At 64.4% G+C, this 18,579-nt stretch overlaps 2 protein-coding genes across 2 annotated transcripts; both read left to right on the forward strand.

The window, feature by feature from the left end:
* The first annotated feature begins 665 nt into the window (after window positions 1-665).
* Window positions 666-1,654, forward strand: OTOS (otospiralin). Its single transcript, XM_054570431.1, has 3 exons — window positions 666-738; window positions 817-843; window positions 1,413-1,654. The coding sequence occupies exons 1-3, from the start codon at window positions 666-668 to the stop codon at window positions 1,595-1,597; spliced, it is 285 nt and encodes a 94-aa protein (XP_054426406.1). The 3' UTR covers window positions 1,598-1,654.
* Window positions 1,655-4,636: 2,982 nt separating this feature from the next.
* COPS9 (COP9 signalosome subunit 9) lies at window positions 4,637-8,458 on the forward strand. The gene is made up of 3 exons (XM_054570385.1): window positions 4,637-4,753; window positions 6,329-6,401; window positions 8,217-8,458. Exons 1-3 carry the CDS (start codon window positions 4,691-4,693, stop codon window positions 8,252-8,254), a joined length of 174 nt encoding a protein of 57 aa, XP_054426360.1. The 5' UTR covers window positions 4,637-4,690; the 3' UTR covers window positions 8,255-8,458.
* The last annotated feature ends 10,121 nt before the right edge of the window (window positions 8,459-18,579 follow it).

An 18,579-nucleotide genomic window follows, 5' to 3' on the forward strand; every position in this document is an offset into this window, starting at 1 on the left:
CCTGGGGGGGCGGCTCCGTGACCGCCCTGCTCCTGGAAGGGGGACCTCAGCCCCATAGCAGACTCGGGCGCCTTCCCCCGCTGTGGAGAGGGAGTCACTACGAGCGGCGATGTTGAGTTCCTCCCAGAAGCCCTCCTGAGCGGCCCGAGCAAAGATGTTTTTCTCCCAATTTGACCTTCGGATCAAATTCCAAGCGTGGACGCGTGGGGCCGAGCTGCCAGCAGGGGCCCGGAAGCCCGCGGCGCTCTGGCAGGGGATGAAGTGCGGCCGTGTGACAGTGGCCGTAGGTGACGGCTCCGGCCTGGTTTAAAAGGAGGAGTCCGCGTGCCGGCGGCAGACGCCCTTCAGGCTGGGGCTGCGGCTGAGGCGGAGGGGGAGCTGCAGGTAACCCCGGACGGGGCCGCGACTGAGGGGTGCAGTTCCTTAAACCGTTAAAATCAAACAGGCCGACGGAGCATGAGGCTTGGCCTCGGAGCAGCGGCTCGCAGCTGCGACACGGAAGTCGCTGCGAACGTGCTTGTCTTCTCGCGGGGGCTGTGTTCCAGGAGCCGCCCGCTGCTTCGGGGGCGGCCGGAGGAGCTGGGGCCCCGAGGCGCAGGCGGCCTCACTTTCCTGGTTCCTCCCGCCGCAGGTGGACCTGAGCGAGGGGTCGGTCCGTCGGTGCGATGGCCCTGGGGAAGGGGAAGACCTGCCTGCTGCCTGGGGTGGCCCTCTGCCTGCTGCTGGGGCCTCTGACCGGTGAGCAGCCTGGGGGCGGCCGGGCCTGGCAGGTCCGGCCGGTTGCTCCCAGGTGACTGCTGTCCTCTTCCCTTGCAGGTGCCAGGCCAGTGCAGGACGAGGGAGGTATTGCAGCCCCGGCTCTTCTCTTGCCGGGGGGGGGGGGGGGGGGGCGCAGGGGGGAGTCCAGGGGGAGAAGAGGGACGGGTGGGTGCTGCTTGTTATTCCAAGAGGATGAGGGGAGCCCCTTCCCAGGCCACGCACCGCAGGCCCCTGGGGACCCACCAGGCAGGAGGGAGCCGGACCCCGCGTGGTGGCGGGACCCTCCGAGCTCGGGGACACCGGCGTTCCCACCCTCACAGCCGGGTCCCAGTGGGGCACCGTGACGTCCACACTCCAGGGCTGGGGGCATGTGTCCTCCTGTGAAATCCCAGCAGGACCCCCCACGCTCCCCCACAGGGACCCCTCCCTGCTCGGTAGGTCCAGGAGAGTGGCCCGACGTCCCCTGTCCCAGTCCCCCTCCTGTGTCCCCCTAGGGCACACCCCGCCGCTCCTTGGAGGACCCGGGCGACCCGGGCTGTGCCCCCAGCTGGGAGGGCCCCTCGGCTGCGCTGGCGCTGCGGGCGGGGGCCTCCGTGGAGGGGGCCCGGGGCGCCCCGTGAGCAGCCCCGAGCAAGGCCGCACGTGTCTTTCAGACCCGTACGCCGAGCCGCCGGCCATGCCCTACTGGCCCTTCTCCACTTCTGACTTCTGGAACTACGTGCAGTACTTCCAGACGCTGGGCGCCTACCCCCAGATCGAGGACATGGCCCGCACCTTCTTCGCTCACTTCCCCCTGGGCACCACCCTGGGCTTCCACGTCCCCTATCAGGAGGAGTGAGCGTCCCCGCCCGGTGCCCTGGCCACCAATAAACTCCTGACTTAAAATGCACAACAACGTGCGTGCGGTTTTCTTTCAAGACACAGCTGCACTCAGGACGCATGGACCCTCTCGTTTGTCCCTGTGGGGGGACACGTGCCATCAGACAGTGGCGGCTGGTCAGGACCCACTGCTCTGTGCCACCCTCCCGTCTGGTCCTCACGATGCCCCTGGGAGGGGCCTCGCGGGGCCCCCGGAGTGTCAGTGGGGAAACTGAGGCAGAGACAGCAGGTAACTGCCCGGCTCGTGGGCGGGACCCGGGTCCCATCCAGAGCGCCCCCAGACAGGTGTCAGGGTGTCTTGTCTGGTATGACAACTACGTCCCCCCTCAGACCTCAGAAGCACCCACAGCTGCCCCGAGACACACAGCCGGGCTCCATCTATGGGCCACAAAGGGCCCAGCTGACCCTCTCTCTTTTCTCAGCCGCTCCCAGAGCCCTTGCCCCCGGCCGCTAAGCTGGGCAGCAGCCAGACCCGCAGCAGCTGCTCTGGGCTGGAGGCTCTGCCCGGACGGCCCCCCACGTGCGGCCTCCCCCCGAGGGCCGTCTGCACCAGGGCAGCCAGAGCGCCACCCGGGAGGGAGGAGGGCCCGGGACCGGGTGTGCTGTCTGCTGGCTTCCCGGACTGCCGGCCCTGCACGCCCCAGGGGCAGGGGAAGGACAGCATCTGGGCACCAGCCTCGGGCACAGGCGTTGGCACTGTGCAGGCGGCAAGGCCTCCCCGGCAGGTGTGACCCTGCGCGAGCCGGTGACCCTGCGGGTCACACCCCATCGGAAACTGATCTAACCAGCGTTTCGATTGAAATAAAATAGTAGAAAGTACTCTCTCTTTAATGGTAGATACTGCGTTCAGGCCAACATCTAATTACAGAAATGGTTACACACGATCAGAAATACGCAGGGCTTGCTGAAACGCGCGTCACCTGTTCGATTTGGGGGGGCGGAGATGGGACAGGGGTCTGTCCCACGTGCAGTCTGAGAGGCTTGGCCGGTGGCCCTTTCAGGCCACCAAATGGCTGCTGCTGCTCGGAGCCTCACACAAAGTATCTCAAAGGAGGCTATTGTGAGAGCTCTCCCAGCGATAGGCGGGGTGGTGGGGGCCTCCCCAGGCCCAGCACGGACACTGGCCGGGATGTGAGGGACCTGGAAGGGGGGGGCACGGAGCCCCGAGCATGGGCCTGGTGCCTCCGAGGGCACCCCGCACTCCGGCCCTCCCAGGTCTGCCTGCACCAACTGGCGGCTTTTCTCCCCGTGGCCTGGGTTAAACTCTCAAGAGGAAAACTCGGTTGGCCTAGCCGATCCTTTTGGGAAAAGCCAATATATTCTTTGTCTCTCTCTTTCCCTCCTTTGAGCTAATTTGAATTTGGTTTCTGTATATTAACTGCCATTTTCTTTAAAGTCCTGGTTCCTGCAAGAGCTGGACATGGGCATTCGTCTGAAGTTCCCACTGGGGACAACAGGGCCTCAACCATACATACCAGACAAGACACCCTGACAGCAGAATCTCCATGACAGTGACTTGCCTGTCAATTCGTGTATGTGTGTGTGTGTGTGTGTGTGTGTGTGTGTGTCCGTGTGAACAGTTACCTTCCATCGGGTTCCCACGTCCCCCGTTAGGACAAGCACTGTGCTCTCCACAGGCTGCCCAGAGGAATTGCAACCCTGGGTGCCTTCTGGGCAGACCCCTCGGTGCTCTGGCCAGAACTACGCCCCCCTCAGATGTCAGCAGCACTCACAGCTGCCCTGGGACACACAGCTGGGCTCCATGTATGGGCCACAAAGGGCCCAGCTGACCCTCTCTCTTTTCTCAGAGGAAGAAACGGCCCCCCAGAAGTCACCCTCAGCAGACCCCCCTCACCCCCAGTAAGTAGCAGGCTGCCCACTCGCAGCCCCGGGGATGCCTCACTCCAGGATTCAGGCCTCAGATGTGGCTGGGACTCCCCACACCCCCGGGGCACCCCAGCACACTGCGGGCTCAGTCCTCTTCTATGCACCCCTCTTGGTTTCCCCTCGGTCAGACCACATGGGGGGCCCCTCCACATCCGGCCCCACGCCCTCAGCCCCTATACCCCTTGACACTCCACTGGGGAGCTATTGTACTTGCAGGAAAATCACTAGCCTGGTCACTGTCCCCGAAGGTCCCATGGCCTGGGGGACCACCGTCCATGTCGAGGGACACCTGGGTTGCTCCCGTGTTCAAGCTGTTGTGTCTGATGCTGCTGTGAACACGGTGAACAAATTGTCTCAGGACCTGGCTTTTCGCTCTCTGGGGTGTGGGCCCAGAAGTGGGGTTGCTGGATCGCACGGTGACTATGTTAAATTTTGGAGGAGCTCCCACAGAAGCTGCCCTGTCTTCCACTCCCGCCAGCAGTGCGCAGGGTCCCCGCGTCCTCGCCGACCCGGGGGGGGGGGGGCTGTTTTCTGGGGTGCTGGCAGCAGCCGCCCCGACGGGGAGGCGGCCTCACCGGGCGAGGTTTGCGCTTCCCTGGTGGTCAGCGCTGTGGGGCATCTTGTCGCGGGTCGTTCGGGTGTCCGCTGTGGAGAAATGTCTGTCCCGTCCTAGGCCCGCGTCTGAATGGGGTGGTTGTTGAATTTGAGTTCTCTGTACATTCCAGCCATCACTTCTAAAATCAGACACATGGTTGGCAAATCTTTTCTCCCATTCTGGGGCTGCCTTTCCACTCTGTTGACCATTCCCTTTCTTTTTTTTTCCTAAATGTCTCTCTTTGTTTTTTAAAGTTATATTTTATTGACTGTGCTATTACAGTTGTCCCTACACATTCTTCAGTGAGTATTTCTCGGGCACCTCTCTGGGCAAGACCGTTTGGGCCGGCCTGTCTGTGGCCGTGGGCCACGCGGTGTCACGGAGCAGCGTCCCTCGTGCCACTTCAGCGAGGACCAGGGCCAGTCCGGTGAGTCCCCACTGCCGGCCAGGGAAAAATCATAGAGTCGGCGGTCCTCCGGCGTCTAGACCTGCCGCGGCGGCGCGCGCACCGGAAGAGGCGGCCGGCGGGCCGGAAGTGGGCCAGGGACGCCCCGAGCGCCGTGGGGCGAAATGAAACCTGCGGTGGACGAGATGTTCCCCGAGGGCGCCGGGCCCTACGTGGACCTGGACGAGGTGAGGCGGGCGGCTGCGGGCCGGGCGGAGCGGAGACCGGGGTTCTGGGGTGAGAGCAGCGACGGGCCGGTGAGAGGTGCGGGCCGGGGGCCGCAGGGCGCGCGAGCAGGCGTCGGGGTGACGGAGGCCGGGGCTCCGCTGGCAGCCAGTGGTGCGGACACGTGTCCCGTGGGCTGGCGGGGAGACGGGAGCGAGGCCGCACGCCGCACCAGGAGCCGCGAGGGGTGGGGAGGTGTTTGGCAGCACGTAATCCCGCCCGTGGACAGGACGCTTTGCTCAGGGACCCTGTTGTGCGATCATACGGGGTACGAGGCGGTCTCGCGCGCGTGGCACCGCATCGCGGTGGCCTGGTCTGCCGCCCGGCTCAGCTCCCAACGCTGGGCCCGCTGCCCAAGGTCAGAGTTTCATTTTCCATAAGCGCGGGCGGCCGCAGCCCGCGCCCGCAGGCCCCGGCAGGCGGAGCGCCGGCTGCACACCCGCGCGAGTGGAGAGGTGGAGGGGCCCTGACTGCGGCGCCCTCGGGGCTCCGGGCGGCCCAGCAGAGGCGGAGAGCCGGCCTGCAATCACGCGCTGCGCGGGCCGTGGGCCAGGTGGACCGGGGTGCGGACAGGAGGCCCGGCGGGAACGCCATCGGGCCTGCGGGGGCGGCCAGGGAAGGGAGCTGGGGAAGGTGGCTGGCCCCTTCCAGGGGCTGGTAGCCCTGCGGGTGGCTGGGCTCCCTACACCCACTCAGGGGACTTCCACTGACGCAGGCTGCTCGGGCCTGTGTTCAGGTCACTGCCCTGCGCTGCGTGGACCCACTGGGGGGAACTGATAGGCTCCGACCCAGAGAGTTTGGAGAACGGGAGACTGCAAGGGGTCTGAGGGAAGACAACACCTGGAGGTGGAGGTAGGGACAAGTGCCACACAGTCCGTGAGCGGGGAGCTTGCGTGGCTTGCGGTGATGGGGAAGGGAGGAGACAGAGGACCCTGGCCTTCGGAGACATGAGCCAGGAAAGGCACAGCAGAACTGGGGGTGTCTGTGGCTGGGGTGCTGCGGGGCCCGGGGCCAGCAGGGCAGGGTGGAGCGGGGCGCTGCCTCCGGGCTCTGCTCTAACCGACCTGCGACGCAGGAGGAGCCTCCAGGTGCTGTGCTCACCACAGTGTCTGGCTCTGGCCCGGCTTGGTGTTGCTGCCACGACAGAGTTGTGGCAGGGGCAGGCCCCAGCCACCATCCGCAGGTCGATCCCCACGGGTGAGGTGTAGCTCTCAGCAGAAGCCGAGGATGGAGCCGGGCAGCCCTTGGGCTCAGCGTTGTGGCCCCGGCGGCGCCCAGTGGGATTCCGGACCCTGCGCTGGAGGCTGGTGGAGTGCCGTTGAGGGCGGTGGAGGGCTCTCTCCGAGAGGCGGGGAAGGATTTAGGAACATCGGACCTGAGCGACATTCAGAAAACGTCCCCCTCCATCCACACGCACTCCCTCACCGCCGCTCTGCGTGTCCCTGTCCCTGACGACCTTGCCGCGGGCAGTGGCGCAGGCCCTGCAGGGCCGTCCTCCCTGAAGCCGCGGCTGAACCTCCCAACCTCCCCTTCCGCAGGCCGGAGGCAGCACGGGGCTCCTGATGGACTTGGCAGCCAACGAGAAGGCGGTCCACGCAGACTTCTTCAACGGTGAGGGTGCGGCCGGGCGCCGGCCTCAATTAGGGCGTCTGTCCGCAGGCTGCGCAGCGCGTCGGCGGCATGTGATTTGGATTGGGGGGCAGGGGAGCCCAGACCCCGTGCCACAGTCAGAACACAGGGCGGCTTGTGTGACGTGACAGCGCGGCTGCCAGCATTGGCCGTTGGCCCTGTTATCCAGGAAGGAAAAATAGCACGAAATTGTTCCCAGCTTTGCATTCCAGCCGCTGTGTCTGAGCCTCAGGCACGGGGGTCTGGGCCGAGGCCTGCAGTGCCGGGCGCGGGGACCCACCTGGCTTTCTCGTTGCGCCTTTCCCGGTTGGCCCTGGGCCCGGGCCCTGCTCTGCGGCCCTGAGACGGCCCCTCGGCGCGTGGACCCCTGTGCCGGGCACAAGGGCGTGTGAGCGGTCTCACCCCACGCCAGCGGACGCTTTCCCGGGACCCGCACACACCTCAGCAAGGCTGCTTTTCTTAGTCTTCACGTCTCTCAGGCCTGGTTTCTTCTACACGTTACATTAACTCTTACCAAGGTTTCGAATGATCACTAGAAAGACAGTTTTCTTAGGGGAATTGAGTGGTGTTTTCTCTCTTCATCACCCCCTTTAATCCAGGGTGGCTGCCACTACAAAGAACTTCTGTCACTGGTTAGTGGCAGCTAGGGTGTCGCCTCGCCAGGTTGGTTTTCAGTGCTCCAAAGACCCTCGGAAGCCTGAGTCCAGGGTATGTTTTCTGGCTCCTTTTTGGCCCGTTGTTTCCTGAAAGGAGAGCCAGGCTGCCTAATTAGGACAGACTTCCCAGGGAGCCCTGGGGTGGCGCCCTGGCTGTCACCAGCGCCTTTGGGAACCAGGGGAGTGACACTTGAGCCAGCCTGGAGAACTGAACGGCATGTCTCCTGACTCTAAGCAAGAGGGTGCGGGGAACAAGCCGAGGGGGTGCGGGGCTGTTCCTGCTTGGCCCTGCAGGACTGCGACCTTGACACCCCACCCCGCACGGCCCTCTCGCACCTTCTGACACCCTCTTTGGAGCCCGGCTCGTGATTGGCCAGCTCGCGGCTTTAAACTCATTGAGGTAGTGTTCACGGGGTTTCCAGACATGGTCCCGACCGGACTGCGTCTGAGGGGCCCAGGCAGAGCTGTCAGGGGAGCGTGGAGCTGCAGGGGCCGCTCCGGGCCCTTTCTCCCTGAGTCAGACGGGCGGGGGACGCAGAAGGGCTCTGGGCCGTGCCAGAGGGCCCCTCGACAGGTCCCCCTGTCCGTCAGCTGGCAAGTGTCCCATGTCGAGGAGCCGCCACTGTGAGGCCATGTGGGCTTCTGATGGGGCCTCTCCTGAGTCTCCCCTGCCCGCTGACCGAGGCCCCGACGGCCCGCGTCCCACAGGCAGTGGGGTCTGGCCGGGACCAAGGCTCACCCTCTTCACTCGCCGTTTGGCAGAGCAGCGTGGTGTCAGGGCGCCAGCAGGGACCGTCCCTTGACGAGGGCCCTGATGGTTCCAGGAGGCAACACCCAAGCAGAGGTTTGAAGGGAGTGGGGCGTTGGCCGGGGTTGGGGACCCAAGTAGCTGCAGGGCCACGGCCAGGCCAGGTGGTGCGAGGTCAGCGCTGGTGGGGCTGACCGTCCGTGGGGCCGGGAGGCCCCTGAGCCCCGTTGGGGGACGGCGGGAGTCTGTCCTGGGAGAAGCCCTTTGCCCGATCAGGTGGTTCGGTGCTTTCTCCGTATTCTAAACGACCACGCGATTCATTCTGAAGTTGGTTTTTTCCCATTTGCTCACCTTGCTCGCCCCGTGAACGTGTGGTCTTGTTCCCTCATGCAGACTTTGAAGACCTGTTTGATGACGACGACATCCAGTGACGCGTGGTGGCGGCCCGGCCTGTGCGCCGTGGCGTGTGGCACGCGGCGCAGCCCCCGGGACGGCCGCGGCGGGAGGACCTGCGGGACTCTGGGCCGGAGCGGCGGCCGCCGAGGGGGACGGCGCCAGCCGCACGGGTGAGGCCCACTCCTCTCCGAGCGTGGCTGCCGCTGCCTCCACTGCGATTAAAGGAGACGATGCCGTCACTCGCAGGGTGACTCTCGTTTTTGTGTCCGAGTGCCCCAGTCCCTCAAGGTCCTGTGTGCACGTGTGCGTGCCGGCCTGCGGGGAGGCGTCAGGGCGCCGTCCTCCTGTGCGCGGCGCCACGGGGCCCTGAGGTGACAGCCAGGGCCCGCGAGACCCCCGGGTCGGGCAGGCCTGCAGGGGCCGCACCCTCTGGACCCGACACTGGGGCCCTGCTGCCGGCTCCCCGCCAGAGCGGGACCTCGTGTTCACCCGCCTTCCCGTCAGAGCAGCCGCTGTCCCCAGACCTGAGGCCTGAGAAAGCGGGGCTGGGGAAGGCAGCCCCATGGAAGAGCCGCCTTCTGCGTGGGACGTGCGGACACGGGCCTGTTACAGAGCAGAGCGACGTCAGAGAGGATTCGGTTCTAAAGGAGTTTTGTTTTTTTGGTTTTTTTTTGAGCTCCGTATTGGCCCAGCTCAGCAATTCATAACGGCCGTCAAATTCAGGTCGGTGTTCTAACCCCCCTCGGGGGGAAGGCGTCCCTTCACCAGGGCACCCCGCCCTAGGGCCCCGCAGCCCCCCTGCCTGGGGCGAGCAGAGGCCTTCGCGGGGGGCGCTGCCCTGGCGGCGCCTGCCAGGGCGCTGTGTTCGCTGCAGGCCCGGGCAGGCTTTGCCAGTCTGTCGCTGTGACGGCCCCGTCCCGAGAGCTTCAGCCGCTGAGACGAGGTCCCCGAAGGGCCAAGGCGGGAGAGGCGCGGGCGGTCGTGTCGGAAGACCCTCGCGTGCAGTCCCTGGGCCCCGGGTGGAGGCGCAGGCTGTGGGCCAGGGCGCCCAAGGCCTGGTGTCGCGGCACGGAGTTTTTGAGGCGAATCCACGAGCAGCTGTTATAGGTGCCTGAGTGGGTCCCCAGACAGGCCTAGGGGGTTCTGTGGGGGAGCAGGCAGGGGTCAGGGCGAATTCTCGGGCAACCCCTGATTGCCCTGCAGCCGTGGTTCTGTTTCCTGTCTCACAAACTGCGAAAATCCTGCAGCCTGCCAGGAAGTTTAACTGATTTAACAGGAAAAAGCTGTAACTTTGATTCATTCACCCTGGACAGTTGTGTTGGCTGTTGTCATTTTTTTTAGTTTGACGGAAAGAAGCCGTGTGGCCCGCAGTCACTGCCAGGAGGGTCACGAGGGTCCAGGCCAGCCCGGGCCCCCGTTTGTCCCTGCGGTCCTGCCGGATCAACTCCCTTCTTTCTCGGGCCTCCGCTTCCCCGTTGGTAACGAGGCTCTTGGTCCCTGGGGGCCCCTCTACGCCCACGTCTTTGGCTTCGGCAGGAAGGGGCGAGCGAGGTGAAGGAAGGGGAGCAGGCGCAGTGGCCCGGCGGCCCATTGGCGTGTCCCTTCTGGACCGAGGCCGCAGGGCTTGAGTGTCGGCAGCCCCACGCGCGTGTGCCCTGCACATTCTAGACATTCACGCCTTCGAGCCCCGGGCCTCCCTTGGCCTTCACAGAGCTCTGGCAGCTCGCTCGGTGCCCCTGGGCCAGGAGACAGACTGTCCCTTGTCTCCTGGGCCCTGGCTGTCACCATTGGGCAGCCGTGACTCCCTTAGGACACAGCAGCTTTAGCTGATTTTGTCTGCTCAGCCCTTTGGCAAAGCTCAGGCCATCACTTACTCTGACTAAACTCTCACTGTTTATCCCTAACCGCCTCCATCTCAGACCTGCGTCCAACCTCCGCCACCCCCAGGGAGCCCGCCGGGGGGAGTCCTGCGCTGTTGGCCGCGCCGCTGGGCAGCGGGCCTCAGGAGGGCCAAGCACAGCTCCTCGGGGCAGTCGGCGGGGGTGGGGGCAGGCAGACTCCGGGGCTTGAGAGACGCAGGCGCGTGCGTTCAACTCCTTGGAAGGGGAAGAGCGGGAGTGTCTGGTGGACGGGCCAGCGGAGGACAGTGGCCCCAGGCCCCTCCTCTGGCCCACGTAGCAGGGCCCCTGCCTCCCCATCTCCCCTTCAGGGGGCAGGTGTCCATGTGGGCACCTGGGAGGCCTCTGGCGGGCCCGCCCTCCGTGGCGCCCGCACCTGCCTGCCCGTCCGCCCAGTTAGCCTCCCAGGGCTGCGCAAGGGCTTCTCTGTGCGGACGGCGCCCCCTGGAGGCTGCGGCGGTTCTTCAGTGAGTCCGTTCTGTCCACGGCAAGTGCTCCCGGACACCTAGTTCCCTCCGGCGCTCAGACGCGAGATCGCAGGGAGGGAGGGCTACCCTGTCCTAAGCCGCAGCGGCTGCGCGAGGGCTGGGGAGGTGACGGCTCTGGCGTTGCCGCTCGTTGGGGGACGTCTGCCAAGGCCTTCAGAGGAGCCCGGCCTCCCTGTGCCGGGCGGGGAGCGCGCACCTCGCGTGCCCCTTGGCGGCGGCCTCCACGCCTGCGGGACGGGGCCGGGCTCGCGAGCCCGCTGCGGAGGCCCTGGCCGCTGAGCGCTGGACAAACAGCCGCTGGGCTAGGGCCTTCCCAGCACAAGCTGCGCTTTTAAAGAGGCTGCGGCACCGAGTTCAGAAATCTCTGCTGTGAGTCCTGCTTGGAGCCAAGAGGAGAAAGTGCTGAGAAAGGCGCTCACAAAAAAGCCCCTTTGTCCCTCAGGAGCCGGGCCTGTCCCTGACGCGGGGCCTGGGGACGGGACGCTCCGAGTTCAGGCCTCCAAGGGGCGAAGGGGACCGAGTCCCTGCAGGGCCTGTGCTCCCCCAGACCCCCCGCCCTGGACGGGCTCGCGGGAAACTGAGCACTTGCCGCCTCGCCCCCTGCGTCATGCCTAGCGCTGGGCGGTAGCCGCCCCTCAGAGGTCTCTCGGCCCGTGTGGGTCAGGAACGTCACCTGAGTCACAGAGTGAGCCAGCCGTACTGCGGCGTCACCGGCTCTGATCAGGACTGTGCGGGGCCGGGGGACGACTGTGCAGATGGCGGGCGGGCAGGGGTTGGGGGCGGGGGGCCCAGGAGCCACGCGAGTCCCTGACTGCAGGGCGACCGTACCAGAGGGGCAGCTGCCCCTCCGCCCCCAGAGCCGAGCAGAGGGGCCCCAGCAGGCGCCCAGGAAATGCCCCAGGGGAAACCAAGGACAGCCCCTGCCGCGTGAGGGCCCGAGGATAACCACGGCCTGGGTCCTGCCAGGGCTCCCCCCACAGGCGCCTCCGGGGTCCCCGGGCCTGCGCGGGGGCACCGGCAGCTCACACCACCAGGAGGCTGGCGGGCGGAGTGGGGCCGGGTCCTCGGGCTCGCCTGTCTCCGTTCTACGGCCGTTCTCTGCAAGTCACGGCGGGCTGCGGAAGCTGCCCTGAGAGGCCCCGGCCAGGCCTCCGCTGGCCTGAGCAGGCCCAGCCCCCTGCCCTCAAATGTCCAGGCTGCGCTGACCCCGCCGGGGGATGGGGTGGAAGCCACAAGGGCCCCGAGCAAGGTCAGGCCCACCCTCCGGGCCCCAGGGCTGGGGCGCAGGCCTGCCCTTCCCAGGGGTTCCTGCTCCTGCCCTGGTGCCTGTCCTAGCCCCACCCCCATGCCCCGTCCCCACGCAGCTCATGAGCTTGGGGTGGGGGCCCAGCCCAGGGCTGCGCCAGACGGTCCTGGGGCCTCGGGTGCTGGCAGGGCCACCCGGCCGCGTGTGGGAGGGGCCAGCGAAACGGGCACAGGGCCCCTGCGCAGACGGGCCGCGGCGGGTCCTCCATGCCCGAGGGTTCCCAGGCCCCCGAGAGAGCGGGGCTCTCACGTGCGCCCCACTTGACTGCCTCAGGTCTGCCTTGGGACCCCAGCGCTGTGGGGGCCGCCTGCCACACCCCGGAGATCGTGTGGCCAGCAGGCCGACGGCAGGTCTGGGAGGGACCTGGGGCACGTCGCAGGCGAGGGGCTGGGGACCTCGTGCTCGGCAGGGTCAGCAAAGCGGCTGCCAGAAACGCTGGGCCCAGGACACGGCCGAGACCGGGAGGCGCAGCCCCGCGGGGGTGCGGGGTGCGGGCAGGTCTGCAGCCTACGCTGAGGCGGCGGCCCTCCATCCACCTGCACACGGCGGCCTGCTCTCGCCCCGCCCTGCGGTCGAGGGTCCCCAGACTCACGCCCTTGATAAAGCACCCCGGCCCCACCTGACCTGACTCAGTAGAGGGGCCAAGGTTTCGGGAGGGCGGGGCAGGGCCTGTGGCCGGTGGGGGTGCTCCCCGCGTCCAGGAAGTGGGAGTGCCTGGTCCTCTTGGCAGCCACAGTGGCCGCAGCAGGACCCCCGCGCCCTTTGACTTACTGTGGCTCTGCCAGGGTCTGTTGCAGTTCCGTCCCTTCTGGCACAAACCTGGGAGCACAATGAAGGCCGTGTGTGCTGCCCCCGCCCAAGCGGGCTGCAGCCGGGCCGGCCGGGACAGGTGGAGCACAGGCCGGCACCGGCCGGCCTCTCTCGGTCCGTCTGGCATGCAGCGCCGGACGTGTGGTGCGTGCACGTGTGTGTGCAGCTCCACACGCCGCCTCCCAGACCCCACGGCCAGGATGACACACGCATGTGTGTGGGCGTGTGTGTTTCACAAACACTGGGGCTCACGGCCCCGTAGGCAGGACAGTAGGTGAGGAGCCCAGGCAAACGCAGTGTGGAAGGTGCGCGGGTGGGCGGTCGGGAGGCCCCGCCCCTAGGAGGTGAGCCCCAGGCAGCGGGAGCAGGAGGCGAGAGCAGCCCAGGTGCGTGCACCAGGGCCGGGGCGGGGGCGGGTGGCCGTGGGGGTCCCCAGCGGTGTGAGGGGCGCAGGGGTTGGGGGATGGCTTTTCTTCCTCTCTCTGGGTCTGTCCCCAAATAGGGTCCCTTGCCATTTTCTATGGTTCCTGGTTTGCAGCTGAAGCAGAGAAGGCAGGCCTGGCCTTCAAGACCAAGGGCCACTAACTCGCGTGAACTCTGAGGAGGGACTGGCTCCAGGCCGAGGCCCCGAGCTGGGAGGGGCTCAGGTTTGCCCGAGGATGGCGGGGGCGGGGGGCGCCCCCTCAGCGGGGCTCTGCCAGCGGGGCCGTGGCTCTGGGGGGAGTTGGTGTGGTTCCACAGTCACCGGTGGGTCGGTGGCTGGAAGCTTCCCACAGGAGGAGACCTGTGTGGGGACACAGGACGATTTGTTCCCGCTGCTGTCCTTGGATGGTGCTGTTGATTTGGCTGTTTGTTTTTCTTTTTTCCTTTGGAATCAATTTAAAACCTTATTTTGCTGAGACTTAATTTATCCTGTCACTTGGAAGGCTCATCCTGTCCCCAGCTGTGCCCCGTGAAGTTAAGCAAATGTTGAAATAACCTGTTGGAGCTTTTGCTGAGACAGGAAACCACCGCCCCTGCCCTGGAAACAAGGTTTGGAGCAGGGAGCCGAGCGTCTCCTCCACCGAGTGTCCTGCCGGCGATCGCACTAATCCCACAGGGCCGCCCGCCGCAAGCCCCTTTGGCGTCCAGCCTCCCGTCCACAGAACGGTCGGCGGGGGCGGGGGGTGGACGATGCGCGGGTTCGCAGATGAGCAAGCAGTTGACCGCGGACGGGCCGAGCGGGGCACGCGGGCCCACGTCAGTTCTGCCCCCTGAGACGGGAGGGAGTTACTGAGCTTCCTGCCTCTGTTTTTCTGTCTACACTAATGAAAGTTATTCTTAGCTCAAGAAGAGATGAAGAATTTCTGTGCAGCTAGCGGTGCCCTTGAGGAGCCCTGCAGCTGCCAGCGGGGGACCATCACAGCGCAGGGCAGGTGCCCACGGAAGGAGCCGGAGCCGGCCCACTGCCCGCTCGCGCGACGTCCTGGCGCAGACGAGGCTCATCCAGGGCCGCGGTTCAGGGCCGCCTCGGGGTTGGCGGAGCGGCCGGGGGTGGACTGGGAACGTGGGGGCTGGTTACACGGTTGCGTTTAACTGTCGATACTCATCCCATGGATCACTCCAGATCTGTGCATTTGTGTGTATGTACGTTGTACGCCAGCAGTTATTTGAAAAGCGTCTTAGCTTGGGCTGCCGTCCCGAAGTACCAAACACTGGGCGGCTTAAACAGTGAACTTCACGTCCCACAGCACAGCCTGGAGGCTGGAAGCCCAGGTCAAGCTTCCCGCCGAGGCCTCGCTCCCCCGAGTGCCGACGGCCGTCTTCGTACTGCGTCCTCGCGGGCCATCCGTGTGCCGGTGTGCTCCTGGCGTCTCTTCCGCTTCTTGGGAGGACACCTGTCCCTTTGGAGGAGGATCCTACCTGAATGATATCACTTACCCCTAATTCCCGCCTTGTAAGGCCCCCTCTCCCCATACGCTCGGTTTCACTGGGGATTGGGGTTTCAACATACGAATTTTGGGGAACACAATTCAGTCTATAAGAAAGACTAAAAGAATACGCCTGCCTCGTGGCATGGTCGTAAGGATTAAACGATCAAATGAGGGCAGGCCAGGGCCAGGGGCCCCAGCCCACGAAGGAGGGGAGGCCGTGTTCCCATAGCCGGTTCTGGGGGCCTGTTGCCGCGCCTGCCCTCTCGGGGACTGTCACCCAGCAGTGGGTGGGGGCCAGGGCTTGCACGGAAGTGAAGTCACTGGGGCTGTTGTGACCCACGGGACAGAAACCGCTTGACAAACCTGCCAAGATCCAAGGGCCTGCCCACAGGTGCCATTCTGCGCAGTGACGCTGGCAGAGGCCGCCCTGGACGTCCCGCCGGCCGCTGGGAATGAACCGCGGCCACCGCCTGCCCCCGCACAGAGGAGGACACAGCGCATGGCGGGGTGGTCTGGCTTTGAGGGGATGCAGGCCCCACGTCTGGGGGAATAGCCAGCTCCTACCCATCCCCGAGAAGGCCGGGCGTGAGCGCGGGCCTGAGCGATCGGAGGCTGCGTCTGACCTGCCGAGCGAGCGCAGCGGCTCTGTGGGCGCCAGGGCCCTGGTGCGGCCCCTGCAAGTGAGAGCTGGCGGTTCCCGCAGCCCGTGAGTGCCACCCAGCGGCAAATGGGGGGATTTCGGACCAGAACGTTGCCAGACGCGGGGATGTGGTGGTTGCCATTTGAGACTGCTAGCTGGCTCTTGGGGATTGACCGAAACTGCCCCTAAGACTGAGGGCAGAAAGTCATCTTGAAACCCAAAGTACCCATGAGGCCTTGGGGGACACCAGAGAGACATTCGGACGAGGGGAACAGAAAGCTCCATGACAAAGTGGAAATGACTTAGGAGTGTGCTGTTGCGGGGCACGTGGCGGGGGGCTGTCCTCTACAGCCAACCTCAGAGCCACCTGTGGGGCTGCCGGGTCCCGCTGCCACGTGGGCAGTGTGCTGTGAGCCACTCTTGACCGACCAGCGAGATCTCAGTTCCAGGGAGAGGGACAGCACTGTGTGTGGAGGGTCAGCCGCTCTCTAACCAGCTGGTGGACAAGGCTGACTGAGGAAGGAGAGGGCCCGCTCGGGGGCCGGGCTGGGTGCTGGCTTCCTGGCGGAGCTGGAAGAACTAAACAGCACTGAAGGCCTCGTGTGGGCGTGCCGTGCACTCAGGCGCAGTGGCCGGCGGCCCCGCGCTGGGACCAGGCAGCTGAGCAACGGAAAAACGGACTCTTAGGGGGATGCAGGCGTAGGGCACGGTCCTACGGAAGTCACCCTGGGGACCTGGGGCCCATGGAAGTGACCCCCTTCCAGGACGGGTGGGAAACAGCACATGGGAATCCCGGGTGCTGACTGGCAGCGGCCCCCGGGGCCCCTGGAAGGAGTGGGCTCCAGGGCTGCAGCGGCGCAGATGGGGAGTGTCGGTGGCGTCTCTCTTGCTCCCTCAGAGGCACAATATGCCAACCAGGCTGCGCGGGGGGGGGGGGGGGGGCGGAGAGGAAGCGTGCAACTGGCTAAGGGCGGAGGAGGGCGGTTCTCTGGGGCCCGGCCCGCACGCGTGTGGACAGCATCAGCCCACCGCAGGTCGCCCCGGAGGCTGCAGGTGCGTCCTGACGCCTACCCCGAGCCGGCCTTTGCATACCCGATGTTGGGAGAAATGCTTAAAGTGCCACGAAAGGACTGGGAAGAAGATCCTGTTCTGATTTGGGACACAGGTTTCTTGAAAGCAGGGTGTGTGCTCTGCAGCCCACAGCGTCAGACCGTGGGCACGAGGACACCACGTCGAGTGCACGTGTCCCGATGCGTTTCGTCCCCCGAGCAGAGATGCGGTAGAGACTTGTTTACAAGGGTGGCGGGTAAGGGCCCTTGGTGCTGTGGGCTGGCCCACGCGCCTTCACAAGCGCGCTCACAGTCACCACGGGGGTGGCCGGGGGGCCCCACTAGATGGAGCCTCCTCTGCCGGGGGTCCTGGGGAGAGCGGACGGGGAAGAGCCGACCGCAGCTTGCCTTTCCCCACCCGAACGGTGGTCCTGGGGCCAAGGCTGCAGCTGTGCGTGCTGGAAGCAGAGACAGCGCTCAGGGACGAGAAGCTGTAGCTCTAAACCTTTGTGTCGGAATTTCTAGGGTGGGCAGAGCAGACGGTGCCTTCATCCTCTCTGGGCAACGTGGCCCCCTGGCCCTCTGGCGGCCCCACCCTGCGTGCAGGCTGTGGACCCACAGGGAGGACACTGGCTGGGCCGACGCTGCTGCCCTCCACCCGGACCAGCACTGGCCAAGCCGAACGTCTCAGAGGTGGAAGCGTTTGGGCTAAAATCAACGCCTCATTCAGAGGAACAGAAACAATGCCCGTGGGAAACCGGGGTGCACAAAAGGAAATGCCGATGGCCACTGAGACGGGACAGGGATGTTTTTGTGACATGCGGGAAGGCACACGGCTCTTAAACAGGAAAGTAAACAGCGCCAGCCTAAAGGAAAAGTGAATGGAGGAGAGCACTCACTCACAGAGGAGCACCTCTCCATTAGTAACATCTCCCTGTAAGCACGGAGCCCTCACCTGTCCCCAGGGCCATGCCGTGGGCTGTTTTCCTTAAGTCTGCATTCCTGTGGATCTATTAAGGGCAAGTGGATGTGGAAACCACACTCACCGTAGAGGCTCAGATTAATCCATTCTCTCCCCAGGTGCCAGGAACAGGTCACTCGCCCCAAGTCCCAGGGACTGGGTGGGGACAGGATAGACACCTCCATCGAGGTTAGTAAGTGGAAAGCAGGTGTGTGCACACGAATTACAAAACCGTTTCCCCCAGTGGGCAGGCCAGTTCTCGCCCCGCCCGGCAGCGGCTCCAAATCCTCACCAGCGCTTGGTGGTGTGTTTTTCAATTTAGCCATCCTTCCGGGTCCTAACGGTACCGCATTGTAACTTTAATGTGCACCTTTGTAACGTTTAGTGGTTCATTCTTTTGGCTATGCCCTATTGACATGCCAGTTCAATCAAGTCTTTTGCCTATTTTTATATTGAGTCACTTTTTTTCCTTTTTAACATGCAGGAGTTCTTACATATTCTGGACACATGCCCTCTGTTGGCTGTATTTATTGTAAAAAACATCCTAGTTTCTGGGCCTGCCTTTTTATTCTCTTAATGGTGTCTTGAGGAAGAGAAGTTCTTTGTTTTGATATCCAATTTGTCTGTTTCCCCCCTTTTAGTTTTTTTACTTTCAAAGAAATGTTTGCCTAAACCAAGGTCGTGAAAATATTTTCCAGTTTTATTGTTTTACTTTCCGTGTGTAGATTTACAATCAGTCTGACATTGATTTTTATTTATGGTATGAAATCCCAGTTAAAATTCGTTCTTGTCTGTATGGATATCAGATTGACCAGCACCCACCAATTACTGAAAGACCAAGTTCTCCCTCTGCAATGTCCCGCTTTTGTAACCGACGACGAGCCAGCCAGCCGACCTGGTCGCTCATTCAGCCCCATCTGTCTGCGTGCCTGCAGCAATGCCATGCTGTTGTCATTCCTACAGCTTTTTCCTACGTCTTGATAGCTGGTCCTAAGTTCCCCCTCATTGTTCTTTTTGTTCACCATCGCCTTAATTCAGCCCTTCCCAAGTTAGGGTGGGGTATGCGTTATAGAATCAGCTGGTCAACTTCAATAAAAGAAAAATAAGTTGGGTTTTTGAGACTGAATTGAATCCGTAGACGACTTGGGAGATAACAGTCATCTTTGCACTTCTGAGGACAAGGCACGCCCCCTATTCGTTTAGGACCAGCAAGTCCGGCAACACCGAGCTACTCGACACTTGTCTCACGCCAAGGGCCCTCCCGGCCCTCAGGCTGGGAGTCGGTGAGCTGCCCG

Source organism: Pteronotus mesoamericanus, unplaced genomic scaffold (assembly GCF_021234165.1).
Source record: "Pteronotus mesoamericanus isolate MK-2021 breed Mesoamerican mustached bat unplaced genomic scaffold, CSHL_Meso_final contig_203, whole genome shotgun sequence".
NCBI lineage: Eukaryota > Metazoa > Chordata > Mammalia > Chiroptera > Mormoopidae > Pteronotus > Pteronotus mesoamericanus.

What these genes read in the sequence shown, in the direction of transcription:
- OTOS (XM_054570431.1), top strand. Translation starts at nt 666, where the DNA reads ATGGCCCTGGGGAAGGGGAAGACCTGCCTGCTGCCTGGGGTGGCCCTC. An exon ending in GCTGCTGGGGCCTCTGACCG is followed by an intron (nt 739 to 816) that starts GTGAGCAGCCTG and finishes CTTCCCTTGCAG; the next exon opens with GTGCCAGGCCAGTGCAGGAC. An exon ending in GCCAGTGCAGGACGAGGGAG is followed by an intron (nt 844 to 1,412) that starts GTATTGCAGCCC and finishes CGTGTCTTTCAG; the next exon opens with ACCCGTACGCCGAGCCGCCG.
- COPS9 (XM_054570385.1), top strand. Translation starts at nt 4,691, where the DNA reads ATGAAACCTGCGGTGGACGAGATGTTCCCCGAGGGCGCCGGGCCCTAC. An exon ending in CCTACGTGGACCTGGACGAG is followed by an intron (nt 4,754 to 6,328) that starts GTGAGGCGGGCG and finishes CCCCTTCCGCAG; the next exon opens with GCCGGAGGCAGCACGGGGCT. An exon ending in CCACGCAGACTTCTTCAACG is followed by an intron (nt 6,402 to 8,216) that starts GTGAGGGTGCGG and finishes TCCCTCATGCAG; the next exon opens with ACTTTGAAGACCTGTTTGAT.